This window comes from Ranitomeya variabilis, chromosome 2 (assembly GCF_051348905.1).
Source record: "Ranitomeya variabilis isolate aRanVar5 chromosome 2, aRanVar5.hap1, whole genome shotgun sequence".
Lineage (NCBI taxonomy): Eukaryota > Metazoa > Chordata > Amphibia > Anura > Dendrobatidae > Ranitomeya > Ranitomeya variabilis.
Genome location: NC_135233.1, coordinates 249,494,432 through 249,512,742, shown reverse-complemented (window position 1 = coordinate 249,512,742; position 18,311 = coordinate 249,494,432). Strand labels below are relative to the sequence as shown.

Here is an 18,311-nt window from a genome sequence, read left to right as displayed (position 1 = left end):
CCCATGTTCTTCCAGGTCAATTTGTGTTTTCAGAATGGACCTCTGCTTGTCAGACATTTATACCATTTTTTTGCGACGTGTCACATACAAAATATTGAATTGTACATTTTATTTTCTCACCAAAATACATTGAGTTTTCACAGATGAATCCAGATCATAAAGGCAATTTCCTCACATTAGGACTATTCTGACCTGTCTGTTGTAAAAAACACTTTTTCCATAAAATATAAATTCTGGGGCATCCTTTCTTAGAATTCGGCATTGTGCCGTTCCTCCGTTATTCCTCCTGGAAATGAATAAACGAATCGGGGTTAGTCATATTCTTACAATCTAAAAGATACCCCAAATCTCCGCCAAATAACGCTGCTGGTGATTTTCTTTCCTGGGATGATCTGTACATTCTTCATGGCCTTCGCAATATCCTAGTCTAATGAATAATGATAACTATTAGAATAGTGTGGGTTCCCCTCCAGAGACCACCGGAAAGGATAACTGGTGTCCCCTATTCCTCCCTGGGAGGAATTGAACGGGACAGCTCTATTCAGAGTCTATGGTGCTGAACATATAAAGATGGTAGAGTCTTGCCCAGGGATCTGCAACCTTCATTTGCGCCATAGACTTGAAAAAAACAACGCAGGTCATATGTGTAAGGCTACTTTCACACTAGCGTCGTACGACGCATGTCGCAATGCGTCGTTTTGGAGAAAAAATGCATCCTGCAAAATTGCTTGCAGGATGCGTTTTTTCACCATAGACTAACATTAGCGACGCACTGCCACACGTCGCAACCGTTGTGCGACGGTTGCGTCGGCACAAAAAAACGTTGCATGTAACGTTTTTTGGTGCGTCGTGTCCAGCATTTCCGAACGCGCCTGAGCGGCCGGAACTCCGCCCCCTCCTCCCGGAGCTCACAATGGGGCAGCGGATGCGTGGAAAAACTGCATCCGCTGCCCCCGTTGTGCGGCGCTTTCACAGTATGCGTCGGTACGTCGCCACGTCGCACTGCGACGTGCGTCGTACGACGCTAGGGTGAAAGTAGCCTAACCTGCTGTCCCTCTCACATACCTGTATACAGGATGCAGTGCTGAGACCCCAACCTTCACAGGATTGATGGAGGTTAAAAGCACGTAAGGCTGAGTTCACACGTTGCACCCACAGTGCATTCTTTGTGGCTGCAATCTTGCAGCACCCAGATGTTCACAGACCTGCCACTTTATCCACGTCTATGGCACCAGTGACCATAGCAGAGCCCTGCACATGACTTGCATACACTGAATTACCCGTATGACTTAATTGTACAAGATTGGAAAAACATGGCAGTTTTCTTCCAAAAACAGCGCCACCTTAGCTCATCCACAGAGCTGCAATCCCAGACACCGCCACCGAACAGATGTGATGCTGTTTCTGTGAGAAGACCATATACCCTGACATTACTATATCCTGGATCCGTACACAATGAATGACCCTACAGAATAAAAAAAAAAAAGCTTTTTCAATTAATTCATCTGTAGGATGTTAGAACAGAACATAAGACAAGGCTCTGACATTTTGTGCTATTGTTTAAACAGAAAAATAATTCTAAAGTTTAACGTGGAAATCAGTGTCGCTTTCAGGCAGTATTTTCCTACTAACAGTGACTATTGGGTCTTTGCTCCTGTGGACTCGCTGCTCCACTTCTGTAGGATCCTTTCTGCAGCTTCCAGTGTTGCATCCTCCTTTGGAGAGAAAAAAAAATAGTGCCCAGCACTGATCATTACAGTGTGTGTGCTGCCCCCTAGTGTACATACTCTGCAAATCAGCCAGCAAGCACATTTTTAGCTTTGTATACAGGAAAGATATATATCTTGGTACAGTGTTAAGCTTTGTATATACATTTTCCAATCCAAAATCGAATTGTACAATCCCAATAAATATAGAAACTTTAACCTTACAAACATATTTACCTTTACGAAGCAAAACCTAATATAGTTCTCAAACTGCTTCTTATGCGGGGCGCTGTAAAAAGCAGAGACGGGTATGGCGGCCAATTGCTGCAAGGAGGAAAAGCAAGAAAAAATTTTTATGAACCACAATAAAAAATGTAAAGGGAAAAATCATATCTAATGATGATGATTGTATCGTATCTAAAAATTAGTTTTAGAGCCTTACGGATGAGTAAATATATGGAGTTGAGTAAATAGGACCCTGGTCGGTATCCGTAGGTGGGACCGGTGCCCCTTGAACCTCTTCCTACTTGCCGGCATCTCTTCTGATAGTAGGCACAGTGATGCACCATACATGAGTTTCAGCGCAATGACATTACGCTGGACCTGCTAATCGGAAGAGGATCCAGGGATGTCGATCGGTAGGAGGATGTTTGCAGAGCTCTGGTCCAGCGGCCATTGAATACCAATGTGACTACTGGCCAAGGGTTCTGCGAATCTCTTAATAACATAGTCTGAGCAGTTCTGAAACTTAAGCAAAAGTTAGAAAAATATTTCAGTTTACAGATCCCTTACACTTCATGTCTCATCCACAATGGGACCCCTTTCTAACACCCATAACAATGAGTACATATTACAGGGAGAGTCATTGATCCGAATGCATGTAATTCTACATTTACCCAGCAGTGGCCGCTGTATTAAAAATATAGAGCCAGCAGAGGCATTTGGGTTAGTTCTGCAGCGATCATCTGATTGCCGAGCAGACATCAATTTTGAAAAATATTTATTTTTTATTTTTTTTGCCTGGGTCAACAAAATAAACTTTTTGTCTTCATCTCTCAAGTCTGCTTATTTAAGTCAGGATCTTGCCCGTTTATCACTTACTTTATGTTTCATCATCCATCTTACAAAGTAGTTATCGTACGGTACGTTGTGGTCGGTGGGAGGGGGGACATCGGATTCTGTATAGAATGAAAGACGACAGTGACTGACACTTAACCGCGTTTTACAATAACCCTATAACACCATCATGACTTTTGGGGGATCAACTTACTGAAGCGCGAGATGTCAGCGATCATAAAGTAAGAGCCTTGGGACATTATAGGTTTCATCCCCACCTCTGTAAGGCAGCGGTAAAGCTGGTCCCGCTTCTTCTGCAGCTCATCCCGCAACTGTACAAAGTAACAATCAGACTTTCCCAGCCTTTCCTGTTCTTTCTGAAATCCATGGGCCACTGCTTCCTACAAGACAAATTATACGATCACGGGGGTGAACTGTTCTACTTTCACCTAAATGAGGGTGCCTTATAGATCTAATGGATTAACCCTTTCGCACCAGAGCCAATTTTTCTTTTTGCGCTTCTGTTTTTTTCTTACCCTTCTTCCAAGAGCCATAACACTTTTTATTTTTTCCCCATCTACATGGCTTGTTTTAATGATCACTTTAACATAAAATCTACTGAAAAATGTGAAAAATATAATTCCAAGTGGAATTTTTTTTTTTAAGGGATTCTGTTCTTATAACGTTCTTGGTGAAAAATTACTTGGAAATATAATTCTTTAAATTGGTACAATTATGACGGTACCAAACTCACAAGGTTTTAAAAAAAATATTTTATGGTTAAAGATAATCTGATCTTTGTATAAAAAAAATAGATTTTTGTCACCTTTTATTTTTTTCTGTCAAAGGAGCTCTGGGAGGGATTGTATTTTGTGTGCTGAGCTGACATTTTTATTGATGTAATTTTTGGATACGTACAACGTTTTTATCACTTTTTGTTGAATTTATTTGGAAAGTGTGGTGACCAGAAAATGACATTTTTTGTTTCCTTTCTGCATTTAAAGAGGACATGTCACTTGCTAAAATAAAAATTGAAAAAAATCCCTGAGCTCCTTCGATTCCGCTGCTCTTTTCCATTTTGCGCTGCATCGCTCCATTGCAGAGATATTCACATTTGTATCTTTTGGAGCGCAGTATGTGAAATCTCTGCTCTTTAGTCCAATTGAGCATTTCCTAAGAGTCTTCTCGGTGCCTTCGCTCCTCCCTCCCAGATTATATAAATTCTATCACGGCAGCAGATCTAGCAGTCAGAAGTTGCTGAAATTGAAAGTCCTGGCATAGTTTTTTTTGAGAATATGACAAAACTAAAGGCCTAATGTGTATGGGGGCATCCCGACTCTCCCCTGATGTCAAGGATCCAGCATGTGAGATTTCGGACAGCTGATCCTTTTATTTTCCGGGAGATAAGTCACTGCCAGGAGGAAGAATAGCAATTGGGTGAAAAAGATTATGGCTGACTTTGTAAAGAAGATGTAGTCAAGAATTGTGCTGCACTGGTGTGTACTTTCTTAAAGGGCTTGTCCATTTATAATAACTCCTTTCCTGAGACACCATAGGGTGTATGCCAGTATAAGGGGACAGATGTGACAAGCTGACCTTGCTCTCAGGCTCTTACCTGGGCACCGGTTGCACAGTGATAGACAGAATTCTGATGCACAGTCCGGAGATGTTTCAGGAGACAATCAGGCCCGAAGGCCCATCCAACCTGTAACAGAGAACAAGTCTTGGCTTATAGGAACAGATTGTTGTGTGCAATTTATGACCCTATTTAAAATGCCCCAAGTATTAAACAAGCACTCCTATCAAAGTTTTCATCCTCTTAGCATATTGCAATCATCATATTATATAGCACTGTGTACTTACAATTGCTCATTTTGCCTTTCTACCAAGGCAATTCTTCTCTTTTCTCTGCTCTATGTAGAAATAGGAAGCCATTTGTCCCTGCAGAAATCATTCCCCTCTTCAATTCCTGACCCAGCTGCTCCCCCCTCACTCTGCCATAGACTTTTGCAGTAATTCATGACTTGTGCAGAGAAAATTGACCTCCTCTTTCTGCATAGAGCTTAGAAGGATTCAGCTAGTCATTTTTTATTGCGTGTTGTCATAAACCTAATGGAAAAGAGAACAATTAGCTGGGCAGAAAGGCAAAATAGGGATTTTTGTGTACTCACCGTAAAATCCTTTTCTCCGAGCCATTCATTGGGGGGGACACAGACCGTGGGTGTATGCTGCTGCCACTAGGAGGCTGACACTAAGTGATACAAAGAAAGTTAGCTCCTCCCCTGCAGTTTACACCCTCCTACTGGCTCTCAGCTAACCAGTTCGGTGCAAAAGCAGTAGGAGATCAATAACAATATGTGAGCGTATATAGCATGTCACATTATATATGAGAGTATAGCATGTCAAATTATAAAACAAGCACAGGCTAATAACAGGGTGGGAGCTGTGTCCCCCATTGAATGGCTTGGAGAAAAGGATTTTACGGTGAGTACACAAAAATCCCTATTTCTCCTTCACTTCATTGGGGGACACAGACCGTGGGACGTCCCAAAGTAGTCCCTGGGTGGGGAAAACATCAGATCAGGCCCTGTGTAACCGCTACTTACAAGTGCGCCACCGCGGCCTGCAGAGTCCGCCTGCCCAGACTCACATCTGTGTATAGTGCTTCAAGAATGCATGCGGACTGGACGAACCCGCAAGCTTGCAGGCCTGCTGTGCCGACGCCTGGTGCCTAGAATCCAAGAAACCTCAATATTAAGGGAGATAGGCTGACATCTAACATGGAAGGACTCCTGGATGGTGTAACAAATCCACCAGGCTAACATGGCCGATGAAATGGCTAAACCCTTCCTGTAACCGTCAGGAAACCCAAATAAAGCGTCTAACCTTCGGAAGGACGCCGTCCTCGATAAGTACCTACTCAGAGCACTCACTTCGTCCAGAATATGGGGAACCCATTCCGCTTTGTGGACTGGTGCCGAAAGAGATGAGGGAAGAATGATGCCCTCATAACTGTGGGAATACAATACCACCTTGGTAACAAGGGACGGGGATGGCCTGAAGGCAACCTTGCCTTGAATGGTAATAAGGGAAAAATAGTCTGAAAGAACAGAGCGGCTAGTTCCGAAGAGTCGTCAGGATGACGAGATTTCAGAGAAAAGAGGGGCGACCTTCCCTAATAGTAAAGTCTGTCCGGATCAAAAGGAGTCTACTGTAAGTCTCCCAGAATCATTAAGGTCCCAAAGATCTAACGGTATGCGATTGGGAAGAACCACATGTGAAGACTCCCTGCGAGGAAGTCCATATTTGCAGTTTTGTTGCAATAAGACGGAAAAATACTAGTTCTGCAAATGAGAAAACCTGACATGATCAGTGCGGATCTCCCAGGATCACTGGGGCCCTTCCTGCTTCCGAAAAGATCTTGGAAGTATTGGAAGAGGGTTATGGAAACTGGTACCATGGAAGAACCAGAGCATGCACTGCGATGGCTTTTGGATCTGGAGGCCGAACCATGAACTAGAGTACATTGGCTTTCAGTCTGGACGCCATCTGACTTACATCTGGAATGCTCCAGAGAAGACAGATCTGATGGAAGACTTCCGGGTGAAGTTCCCACTCACATGAGGCGGGACCCTGACGGCGTCTGCCGCTCAGAGTTCTACTCCTGAGATGTGTAGTGCCGAGATCACCGAATGATAGATTGTAGCCCAACAGAGAATGTGAGGTACCTCGGCCATGACGCCTGACCCTGGGTACCTGCTAGATGATTGACATATGGCACAGATGTGGGATTGTCCAATTGAATCGGATGGGGTGACCCGCCAGAAGGCAGTGGACCTGCTGTAGAACTAGATCCCCAGAACAATGATCAGGAGAAGAGGACTGGCATCGGTAGTCACTAATAACCATTGAACCGGGAGAAAGGATCTCTCCTGGATGAGGAAGGAGCTCAGAGACTACCCTCTGAAAGCCTGTTTGACCTGCAGAAAATGAGAGGAGCGAAGGAAACCGCTTCCATTGTCGTCACCAATTTTCCTTAGAACCTGCCTACCAAATCGAATGGAATGAGGGGATCAGTGAACAAGTGCGCGAGCTCCCTGTTGAAGGGCCACGGCCTTGTCTCAAGGGAGAATCACCAACCTTCTGGAAGATTCCAGGATCATCCTCAAAAAGGATATCTGCTGGGCTGGAAATGAGGAAAAACTAGTCTAAGTTTAGCTGCCAGCCCAGGAGAGAGAGGGTATCGCAAAAGATATAGACGACTCAGCATAGTCTTGGAGAGCGGCTAGAAAATCGAGCAGATAGGGCAGGACAACCACGCCTCTAGGGTGTAAGAGGAACGTGACAGCCACCATAACCCCTGTGAACACTCTGGGTGTGTTAGCAAGGCTGAAGGACAAGGTCGTGATTTAAAAATGCTGTTCGCGAAAGGGAAAGCGAAGGAATTTTTGAAGAGGGGAAAACATAGGAATGTGAAGGTAAGCATCCCGAATGTCGGTGGATGCCAGAAACTCCACCTTTTTCCGTTGAAGTAATGGCTGAGCGGAGGAACTCCATCCGAAAAAGGAGGACCTTGTCAAGCTTGGTAGAAGTTTGAGGTTCAGGGTCCGTCTTACTTTTCGGTCACTGATCCACTGCTGCTTGGGTCTATAGGAAACATGTGATCCTTTGTTCCTGCGTGGTGAACACTCCCAACTTCTCACCGAATAACTGATCACTCTAGTAAGGGAGTGATGTCAGAGGCCTTTTGAACGCAGAGTACGCTTCCATTCTCTGAGCTATAATGTCCTTCTGAGTGTAATGGCATTTGCTGCGGACAGCGCCGCGCAAGTAGACGCATCCGAGAGGCGTGAAGCAGCAAGTCTCCGTGCTCAAGAAATTTGATTGACCAGCTGTACCGTCTTCGGGAGAAGGTTACTGTTGGAAATCAACGTAGTTAAGGTCTCTGACCCGGAGAACATTGCTCTGGCAACACATGCGGCAGCTAAGGAAGGGTAGAGCGCTGAACCGGAGGTCGCAAGACGAAACAAACAAGATTTGCTATCTGGCAGTCCGTTGTATTTTTAATTGATGACCCATCGGGCAGGGATACTGGTAGGTATAGCACAGGAGATTCTACCTGCTTAATATGCCAGGTGGCAGAATACTCGGCTGCATGCAAAAGGTCAGGAGAAGCTGTCTCTTGCTATCGCAGCTCTCTTTTGATGGTGCGGAGTTAAAATGATGAACCCTAAATCCACCATCTTCTTAACAGGGAAGTGGAGAGGAATCGTCCACCTTCTTGCATCATCTGCTAAATAGTGGTGATGCAGGGGGGGGGGGGGTCTGGATGCCAAAAAGGGAGCCTCTGTACATCCACAGAGTTACGGTCCCCGGGTGGACAGGGCTGGTTGTCCGGCGTTAGGCCTGGCTGCAGAAGAGGATACATGGAGGCGACACTCCATGTGCTTGCTTGTCTATTGACGGTGTGGGGAGATCGGTGCCCTTTAAAAGGACCTGTCAACCCCTAAGAATCAGAGCAGGCATGGCACCTCACGTCTTAGATGGGTATACGTGGAGGGGACACCCCACGTGTTTGCATATTGGCTGAAAAAAAGAACCTGAAGACCCACCTCTTCCGACAAGCCTACAACCTGCAGTAACCACCGATCGACCAAACCGCTGCATGATCAGCTCTATCCTCACCTACTGTATTCTCACCCATCCCTTGTAGATTGTGAGCCTTCACGGGCAGGGTCCTCACTCCTCCTGTACCAGTTATGACTTGTACTGTTTAAGATTATTGTACCTGTTATTATGTATAGCCCTCCTCACATGTAAAGCGCCATGGAATAAATGGCGCTATAACAATAAATAATAATAAATAATAAAAAGTATACCGCATTTGCAGAGGTTTCTGTTCAGTGGATCGCTTATCTGGACGCTCCCTGTCCGGGTGAATGGCAAATGCTCTGCTGGGAGTTTAGTCTCCTTATGAGGGATGCTGCGTGATCTAGAGTAGAACCGAAGTCCTAGTCAATCTACAGAGATTGGTTGATGATATCAATAGGCGAATCCATCCTTTTCTGGAGTCCAGAACCAAGGCAATATCCAATCCATATTCAGAGTCTTGTTCTCAGCAAATCATTGGTGAGGGATCAGGAAATGAAAGTTCAGTTTTCTAGGCCCGTGTACGTTTCTAGACGCCTGTATGTTTCTAGAAAACTTGAGGCTCCTGCTAGCCGACGGCTCGCATGAAAGAAAGGGCCATCTATATTGGTCCTGCGAGCACTCCGAGCCACAGAGGGTTCACGGAGGGATTCAATATCTTGTCAGAGAATCCATGGGTTGCGCAGTGACGAAGCCCACTTAGGGAACTGGGTACTCTGGGATAAGCTGGGATCAACGGCGGAGGGCTCCTGAGTTCATTTAGGGTGACCGGCTTCGGACTGGTCATGTGCCTTTAAGACAAGGGAATATTGGTCATGAGCCTTTAAAGACCAGGGGATACTGGTTCTGTGCTTTTAAGACTAGGTAATACTGGTTATGTGTCCTTAAGACCAGGGAATGCTGGTCCTGTGCCTTTAAGACCAGGGAATGCTGGTCATGTGCCTTTAAGACCAGTGAATGCTGGTCATGTGCCTTTAAGACCAGTGAATGCTGGTCATGTGCCTTTAAGACCAGTGAATGCTGGTCATGTGCCTTTAAGACCAGTGAATGCTGGTCATGTGCCTTTAAGACCAGTGAATGCTGGTCATGTACCTTTAAGATCAGTGAATGCTGGTCATGTGCCTTTAAGACCAGTGAATGCTGGTCATGTGCCCCTAAGACCAGGAATACTGGTCCTGTGCCTTTAAGACCAGGGAATACGGGTCATGTGCCTTTAAGACCAGGGAATACGGGTCATGTGCCTTTAAGACCAGTGAATAATGGTCCTGTGCCTTTAAAACCAGGAATACTGGTCCTGTGCCTTTAAGACCAGCGAATTCGGGTCATGTGCCTTTAAGACCAGGGAATACTGGTCCTGTGCCTTTAAGACCAGGAATACTGGTCCTGTGCCTTTAAGACCAGACGAGAGAATAGGGTCATGTGCCTTTAAGACCAGGGAATACTGGTAATGTGCCTTTAAAACTAGGGAATACTGGTCGTGTAGCTTTAAGACTAGGCAGGAGATACTGGACATGTGTCTTTAAGTACAGGGGGAAGATGCAGGGGAAGAAAACAGTACTTCCTTACCCGGTTGCAGAGTCGTTGTGCCCCTTTAATGCAAAACCATAGCCCCTGTGTGTGTGTGCTGGCAGGGTGGACCAAGATGGCCACCGGGAGTTGCAGAGGTGGTAAAGTCTCGCAGAGAGTGAGAGGTGGCAATTTGGGGGGCCGAGCCAGACGTGATGTGGGCGGAGCCTAGTAACTTCCAAGAATAGGCCCAAGCCGGGGCCTAAATTTCTGCAGCCGGTGTGAGCGATACCAGGGGTAGAATAAAGGGGCGTTGCAGAGAGAAGCGATCGCTCCCATGCTAGGTGAGAAGCGCCAGAAAAGGTGGGCGGAGCCGCCTTAGCGTGCCATAGTGCGGGCGCGGCTTCCGGGACGCGGCCTACACATCGGCCGAAGCCGGGGGCTAAATTTTTGCAGCCGTCTGGAGCGTTACCTCAGGGAGGTGGGCCACAGGGAAGCTGAGGCTGCCTGTCAGCATGTGAATATCCCACTGCAGAGGCCCACCGCATGGAGCCGCCGCGATGACTGGGTTTCAGCACTGAGGAAAGCGCGCGCACTCTACTGGTCTGCTGCAGGTGCAGGGATAGAGGGATAAACCTCAATCCATCATCCCTTTGTTAGGGAGGTGGAGAGGAACCGTCCGCCTCCTTGTACCATCCGCTTTAACAGTGGTGGGACAGTGGGGGCTGCTCGGACGCCATAGAGAGGGGCCTCTGTACATCCACGGAGTTCAGTCCCCAGGTGGACAGGGCCAGTTGTCCGGCATTAGGCCTGGCTGGGGAAGAGGGTACGTGGAGGCGACACTCCATGTCCGTTCAGGGTGCGGGGAGATCGGTGCCCTTGAAGGGGCCCGTTGCCCCTAAGAATCAGCTCAGGCATGGCATCCCACGCCGCAGGAGAGGATACGGAGAGGCGACACTCTCCGTGCTCGCCTGTTGATGGTTCAGGGAGATCAGAACCTTGAAAGGATCCGTCGCCCCTTGGTTGTGGAAAGTAAAATCAAAAATGTAAAAGGTAAAAATAAAATAATAAAGAGTTTTGGGTCTGAATAGCAGACCCGTCCGTGTGCCTCCTACAGACACTAAGCAAAAACTGGTTAGCTGAGAGCCAGCAGGAGGGTGTATTCTGCAGGGGAGGAGATCACTTTCTTTGTATCACTTAGTGTCAGCCTCCTAGTGGCAGCAGCATACACCCACGGTCTGTGTCCCCCAATGAGGCGAAGGAGAAATGAGCAATTGTAAGTACACAGTGATATATAATATGGTGACTGCAGTATATTAAGAGGATAAAAACTTTAATGGGTGGAGTGCTTCTTTAAGTGGCAACATCAGTCACCATATTCACCTTCCATCCAGTGGCGCTAAATGTCTTCCCGGCACTTCCTATGGTTATGGTTCGGTCCCACATTCCTGGAAGACTAGCTGGGGACATAAAAGCAGTATGGTTATGGGGCTGGGGACCCTGTAGACACACAAGACCCTTGTAAGCTAATGCAATCTGTGAGCCATGCTTCATGCACTTGCTTTTGGACTCACCAATCCGTATATGTTGACATCTGTCATACACCAGCCATTCATACACTTCATCGGAGATGCATAGCAGGTCGTATTTCACGCAAATATTGGCGATCTCTTCCAGCTCCTCTTTACTAAATACCTAAAAGAAAATGGAGGAATTAGGCATTTACCAAAATAACCAGCCCATGATTTTAATAAAAACTGTGCAACACTGAATATCTCGTGCGGTGGCGCTGTAGGGAAACTGAACACTTGCTGCTTGGTTCTCCCAGTGATCCCCTGATCGACCTAATGCCAGGACACCCTCTGAATGAGAAAGAGAATCCAAGGGGGACAACCCATTTGTTCAAGGCATTCACATGACCAACCAATTTAGGATGTGGGTCCATAGAGGGTAAAGCGAGTGTAAAATGAATGAATAAACTGAGATATACTGTACTTACTTTGCCCAGTGGATTATTTGGGGTGTTTAATACCAGAATTTTTGTATTCTTATTGATTTTTGCTTCCAGCTCAGTAGGATCCAAATGCCAGTCGCTACTTGTCGGCGATTTTCCATCATCTGCAGGCCTCTGCTCAGAAAAAAAAAGTAATTGTATGGGGGCTCAAGCTTTGCAAGACAAGTTGCAGTTTTTAATGAATTCATTTTTCTATACCATATACTGAAAAGTGGGGAAAATATTCCAAGTGCAATGAACTAGTGAAAAAATAATGCAACTCTAGGATTGTTTTCTATGTTTAGTTTTTATAGCGTTCTTTGTATGGTAAAAAATATTCTCAAGGTCAGTATGATTATGGCGATACCAAACCTGCATAGGTCATGGCCGAAAGTGTGGGCACCATTGAAATTGTTCCAGAAAATGAAGTAATTTGTCCCAGAAAATGTTTGCAATTGCACATGGTTTGTTATACAAATGTTTATTTCTCTTATGTGTATTGGAATAACACAAAAAAATGAATACAGGCATATTGGACATCATTTTACACAAAAACCCCAAAATGGTCCAGACAAAATTGTTGCCACCTTTCCAAAAATGTGAGTAAACAACTTTGTTTCGAGCTTGTAATGACACCTGTGGCAAGTAACGGGTGTGGGCAATATGAAAATCACAGCTGAAACCACATAAAAAGAGAAGTTGATGCAATCTTTGCATTGTGTGTCTGTGTGAAAGAGGAGAAGAGAACTGTGTGAGGACATGAGAACCAAAATTGATGAACAATATCAACAATCTCAAGGTTACAAGTCCATCTCCCGAGATCTTGAATAGTGTTGAAAGAGCATGTTAGGCAATCGCCGCATGCGTCTAACAGCAGCGAAGACTCAAACATATTACTCGAGTGCCCACAATACTCGGATAACACCCGAACATGCTCAGATAACGCTATATTCGAGCACTCTCACTCAACACTATTCTTGATGTTACTTTATCCATGGTGTGCAACATAATCAAGAAGTTTACAAGCCATGGCAGTGTAGCTAATCTCCCTGGATGTGGATGGCAGAGAAAAACTGATGAAAGGTTACAACGCAGGTTGGTCCAAATGGTGGATAAACAGCTCCAATCAGGTTCCAAAGAAATTCAAGCTGTCCTGCAGGATCAGGGTGCATCAGTGTCAGAGCGAACTATCAGTCCACATTTGAATTAAATGAAAAGCTATGGCAGGAGACCCAGGAGGTCCCCACCGCTGACAGGCATAAAAATGCTAGACTGCAGCTTGCCAAAATCCTTCTGGGAAAGCATCTTGTGGACAGGTGAGACCAAGATAGAGATTTTCGATAAAGCACATCATTCTACCGTTTACTGAAAACGGAATGAGGCCTACAAAGAAAAGAACACAGCACCTACAATCAAATATGGTGGAGGTTCAAAGATGTTTTGGGGTTGTTTTGCTATCTCTGGGTGCCTTGACTGTGTGTAAGGCATCATGAAATCTGAAGATTACCAAACTTCTAGTAGGCCAATGACCCAAATATACTTCAAGAAGCACCCAGAAATGGATGTAAACAAAACGTAGGAGAGTTCTGAAGTGGCCAGCTATAAGTCCAGATCTAAATCCCATTGAACACCTATGGAAAGATTTTAAAATTGCTGTTGGGAGAAGGCGCCTTCAAATATGAGAGACCTGGAGCAGTTTGCAAAAGAAGAGTGGGGCAAAATTCCAGTTGAGAGGTGTAAAAAGCTTGTAGATCGTTATAGGAAGCGATTGATTGCAGTCATTTATTCCAAAAGGTGTGCAACCAAATACTAAGTTGAGGGTGTCAACAATTTTGTCCGGCTAATTTTGGGGGTTTTGTTTGCAATGATGTCCAATTTGCCTTTTTTTCTCTGTTTTTGTGCAGTTCCCGATAAACACAAAGGAAATATACATGTGTATAACAAAATATGTGTTATTGCAATAATTTTCTTCGAGAAATACTTAATTTTCCAGAACAATTTCAAGGGTGCCTGCCAAAACTTTTGGCCATGACTGTATATCTATGTGGTATCTATGTTTACCAGTTAAAAAAAAAATATTTATTTTGGTCAACATTTTCCTAAATCTGGAACTCTTATTTTTGGGTTTTTTTTTCTTTGTTATTTTTTTTTTTTTTACAGGGCACATCTAGATGTAGCTATACATATGACATTTGTATAAGTTTTTATTCTATTTTTCTAGGGTGGTAGGGTGACCAGAAAACAGCTATGTTTGACATTATGGGGGCTTGGATATAATTCAGCTCATCGGTTTAGGCTAGTTTCACACTAGCGTTTGCATGAGCTGCGGACTTCCTCCGTGAAGCCCCGCCCTCGGCCGCACCTCCGCCTCTAGCTCCGCCTACTTCTGAATGCGGCCGGCTTGCGGCCTGTGTACCTATTTTTAACATTAGATAAAGTGAAAAATGGAATAGCACAATGCTCACCGGTGGGTGCCTAGCCTCCTGGATAGAATGGTCCATTCATCTACCCAACATGTACACAAAAAATAAAGAAGAAGGCAGCACTCCAAGTCCTCTTCAGGGTGAAAAAAAATGTGCAGTTTATTCAACCTACATCTCTGTGCGACGTTTCGGCTCACACTGAGCCTTTCTCAAGCCCTTTTTAACATTAGGTACGCAGATCGTGCCGCAGTATGCGGATGCTTCCGCATGCGTCGTTTTGACGATGCGGCGACCAGCGTAAACGCAGCTTGTAGCAATTTCATTTTTTTGCCGCATCGTCAAAACGACGCATGCGGAAGCATCCGCATACTGCAGCACGACCTGCGTACCTAATGTTAAAGATAGGTACACAGGCCGCAAGCCGGCCGCATGCAGAAGTAGGCGGAGCTAGAGGCGGAGGTGCGACCGAGGGCGGGGCTTCACAGAGGAAGTCCGCAGCCCTCCGCAGCTCATGCAAACGCTAGTGTGAAACTAGCCTTAAATATGTTATAAACTTTTTTTAATTAATTTTCACTTTTTCTTATCTTATGAGGCTTTTGAATTTTAGTATATAGTAAAGAGCACATTCATCTAACATGAAGAACAGCCACAAAATAGAGAGCAGCAAGGTGTGAACGACAGAGGCCTTCAGTAGGTCCCCTGGGTGCCACTGTAATACACTGGCACTCCTCAAACACCTTGGACACCACTGGCGCCGCACCGCTAAAATGCTGTGGTCAGAGTTTGATAACAGCATTTAAGGGGTTAAACAGCAGAGACAGAAACCTGCTCTCAAACTACATGTACATGTATATCACAAGCCAGGAAGACGTTAATATCTCAACCAGATAATTTAAGAAAACTTACTCAGTTTTTAATGATGATGCTATTGCTTTAAATAAATTAACCTCATAGCGACTAAGGTAACATCCAATCTTCTGTTGGCACCACTGTCACATATGGAACAATATTCCCCCTATATAACATCCCTTATAATGCGTGCAAGACACTATATGATATGAAGCCACTTACAGGTCTCAGGGGAATAAACATGCATCGTCCACCGGCCATTAACGTCATCGGTTCATAGCTGTCAAAGAACGGCTCAATGATAATGACCTGAAATAAGATGATAACAGATGTTCTCAAATCTTGTAGGCCAAGACACAAGACATCAGAAAGTATGACTTGTGCAGGATTGAAAACATCTTTGAAGGGAAGAATCTACCATCAGAAAAGAATAGCTTTGACATCTCTTATTGTGAATGGTTGATCCAGGGTTATTAGTCATTGTACAGAAGGTGGAGGAGGTGAGTTGTGACAGCACCTATTGTGAATGGTCAATCCTGTGTTATCTACTGTATATAGAGGTGTTATTAGTCATTGTACAGGAGGAGGAGGTGAGCTGTGACATCACCTATTGTGAATGGTGGCTCTTGTGTTATCTACTGTGCATCTGTGTTCTGGAAGAAAGAAAATGTAATCTTCATGGTGCTATCAAAGTAATAAAAGAATCCACACTATCTATAAATAGACAGATGGTGAGGGAACACTTAGCTAATTTAAATTAATTTAAATTTCCTGGTCCAGATGAATTACATCCTAGGGTACTGAGAGAGTTAGCAGAGGAAATTGTAGAAACACTAGCCAGAATCTTTGAAAAATCCTGGAGAACAGGAGAAGTCCCTGAAGATTGGAGAAGGGCAAAAGCTGTCCCCATCTTCAAAACAGGAAAGTGGATGGAGCCAGGAAATTACAGGCCAGTGAGTCTTACTTCTATATCAGGAAAGATCTTTGAACAAATCATTAAACAGCATGTATGTAAGTACTTAGATAAGAATATAGTAATTATCTAGAGCCAGCATGGGTTTGTAGCAAACAAGTCATGCCAGACTAATCTAATTTCCTATTATGATGGAATCACTGACTGGGTGGATCAGGGAAATGTGGTAGATATAAAAGTATAGTCCGACTTCAGCACAGCATTTGATAAAGTATCTCATACTAACCTTATTAAAAAAAATGACCAAGTATGGGATTGACAAGGCTACGGTTAGGCGGATTCATAACTGGCTTAGTGATCTGTTGTGAATTAGACTTTTTGGCTCCCTCTTGTGGTTACTAGTGATATGACTCTGGGATTGTCTTTCCTCAGTTTGGCACCCACCTGGGTCGTTAGTCCAGGGGCGTTGTTATATAAACTTCCTGGATCCTTAGTCCAGTGCCTGGCATCGTTGTAATCAGATCCTTTCTGTTTGCTCCTGTCTGCTGTCCTGGTTCGTGCAAAATTAAGCTAAGTCCTGCTTCTTTGTTTTTTGGTTATTTACTTTGCTCTTATTTTTGTCCAGCTTGTACTAAATGTGATTCCTGATATTAAAAATCCCAAAATCATATTATTGGTCCGAAACAACACAAGTGTGTTGCATGTATTCAGAACCATCACTTAGCTCCAAATAATATAGGACATAAATAGGAGAAACCAGAGCATTTTTGCATAGAAAAAGGTATATACTTTATTATAACAAAGAATTTTAAAACACAACAATAGTAATTAGAGATGTGTAGTAAGTACCATGATTTACATATATAAAGAGGGCACCCACCCCTCTAGTAATCCCCATACAATTGCCAATAGCTAAGGGAAAAAGATATGTCCTGCATGTGATGCCACCAGGGATGCTGATTTTTCCTTGAAAAAGCGGCGTTCTGCGGCCGCGAAACACGTGTCGGATCTGCACTCTGGCGGGACCCCGCTCCTCTATCATTTCCCCTGCACCTCGGTAAGCTGTTTGGCTCCTGTTAGTGTTAGAGCAACTTTGCTGGCATTAGTACTTAGATCTTTTCTCCAATCACCATCCCTGGTGGCATCACATGCAGGACATATCTTTTTCCCTTAGCTATTGGCAATTGTATGGGGATTACTAGAGGGGTGGGTGCCCTCTTTATATATGTAAATCATGGTACTTACTACACATCTCTAATTACTATTGTTGTGTTTTAAAATTCTTTGTTATAATAAAGTATATACCTTTTTCTATGCAAAAATGCTCTGGTTTCTCCTATTTATGTCCTAAATGTGATTCCTGTCTTTGCTGGAAGCTCTAGGGGGCTGGTGTTCTCCCCCCGGGCCGTTAGACGGTTCGGGGGTTCTTGAATATCCAGCGTGGATATTTTGATAGGGTTTTTGCTGACCATATAAGTCATCTTACTATATTCTGCTATTAGTTAGTGGGCCTCTCTTTGCTAAATACCTAGCTCATTCTTACGTTTGTCTTTTCCTCTTACCTCACCGTTATTATTTGTTGGGGGCTTGTATCCAACCTTTGGGGTCTTTTCTCTGGAGGCAAGAAAGGTCTTTCTTTTCCCTTCTAGGGTTAGTTAGTTCTCCGGCTGGCGCGAGACGTCTAGAACCAACGTAGGCACGTTCCCCGGCTGCTGCTATTTGTGGTGCTAGGATTAGATATATGGTCAGCTCAGTTACCACTGCCCTATGAGCTGGTTTTTTGTGTTTGCAGACTTAGTAATTATTTCTGAGACCCTCTGCCATTGGGGTCATAACAGTATGCCAGGCCAACATTGAATGTTTAATGCATTGCAGAAGTGGGATAATAAGAAAGGAAATTCTGAGTTTTTTTTTTTTTTTTCCTCTCTTCCTCCCCTTTACCTCTGAGTGGCTTGTGCTTGCTGCAGACATGAATGTCCAGACCTTGATTACAAGTGTAGACCAGCTTGCTGCTCGTGTGCAGGGCATACAAGATTTTGTTACCAGTAGTCCTATGTCTGAACCTAAAATACCTATTCCTGAACTGTTTTCTGGAGACCGATTTAATTTTGGGAATTTCAGGAATAATTGTAAATTGTTTCTATCTCTGAGACCCCGTTCATCTGGAGATTCAGCTCAGCAAGTTAAAATTGTTATCTCTTTTTTACGGGGCGACC

General features: G+C 44.4%; 1 protein-coding gene across 6 annotated transcripts in view; it reads right to left on the bottom strand.

Annotated features, from left to right (window-relative positions):
• Positions 1 to 92: 92 nt before the first annotated feature.
• KYAT1 (kynurenine aminotransferase 1) overlaps positions 93 to 18,311 on the bottom strand; it is a 49,327-nt gene continuing 31,108 nt past the window's right edge. For all 6 annotated transcript variants that reach the window (XM_077284533.1, XM_077284535.1, XM_077284537.1 and 3 more), the window contains 10 exons: positions 15,405 to 15,491; positions 11,917 to 12,045; positions 11,492 to 11,612; positions 11,301 to 11,377; positions 4,378 to 4,467; positions 2,977 to 3,163; positions 2,808 to 2,884; positions 1,944 to 2,030; positions 1,633 to 1,715; positions 93 to 286 (listed from right to left, as the gene is read on the bottom strand). In XM_077284533.1, coding sequence (XP_077140648.1) covers positions 1,638 to 1,715; positions 1,944 to 2,030; positions 2,808 to 2,884; positions 2,977 to 3,163; positions 4,378 to 4,467; positions 11,301 to 11,377; positions 11,492 to 11,612; positions 11,917 to 12,045; positions 15,405 to 15,491 — 933 coding nt within the window. In that variant the 3' untranslated portion in view covers positions 93 to 286; positions 1,633 to 1,637. The remainder of the gene's footprint in view (positions 287 to 1,632; positions 1,716 to 1,943; positions 2,031 to 2,807; positions 2,885 to 2,976; positions 3,164 to 4,377; positions 4,468 to 11,300; positions 11,378 to 11,491; positions 11,613 to 11,916; positions 12,046 to 15,404; positions 15,492 to 18,311) is intronic.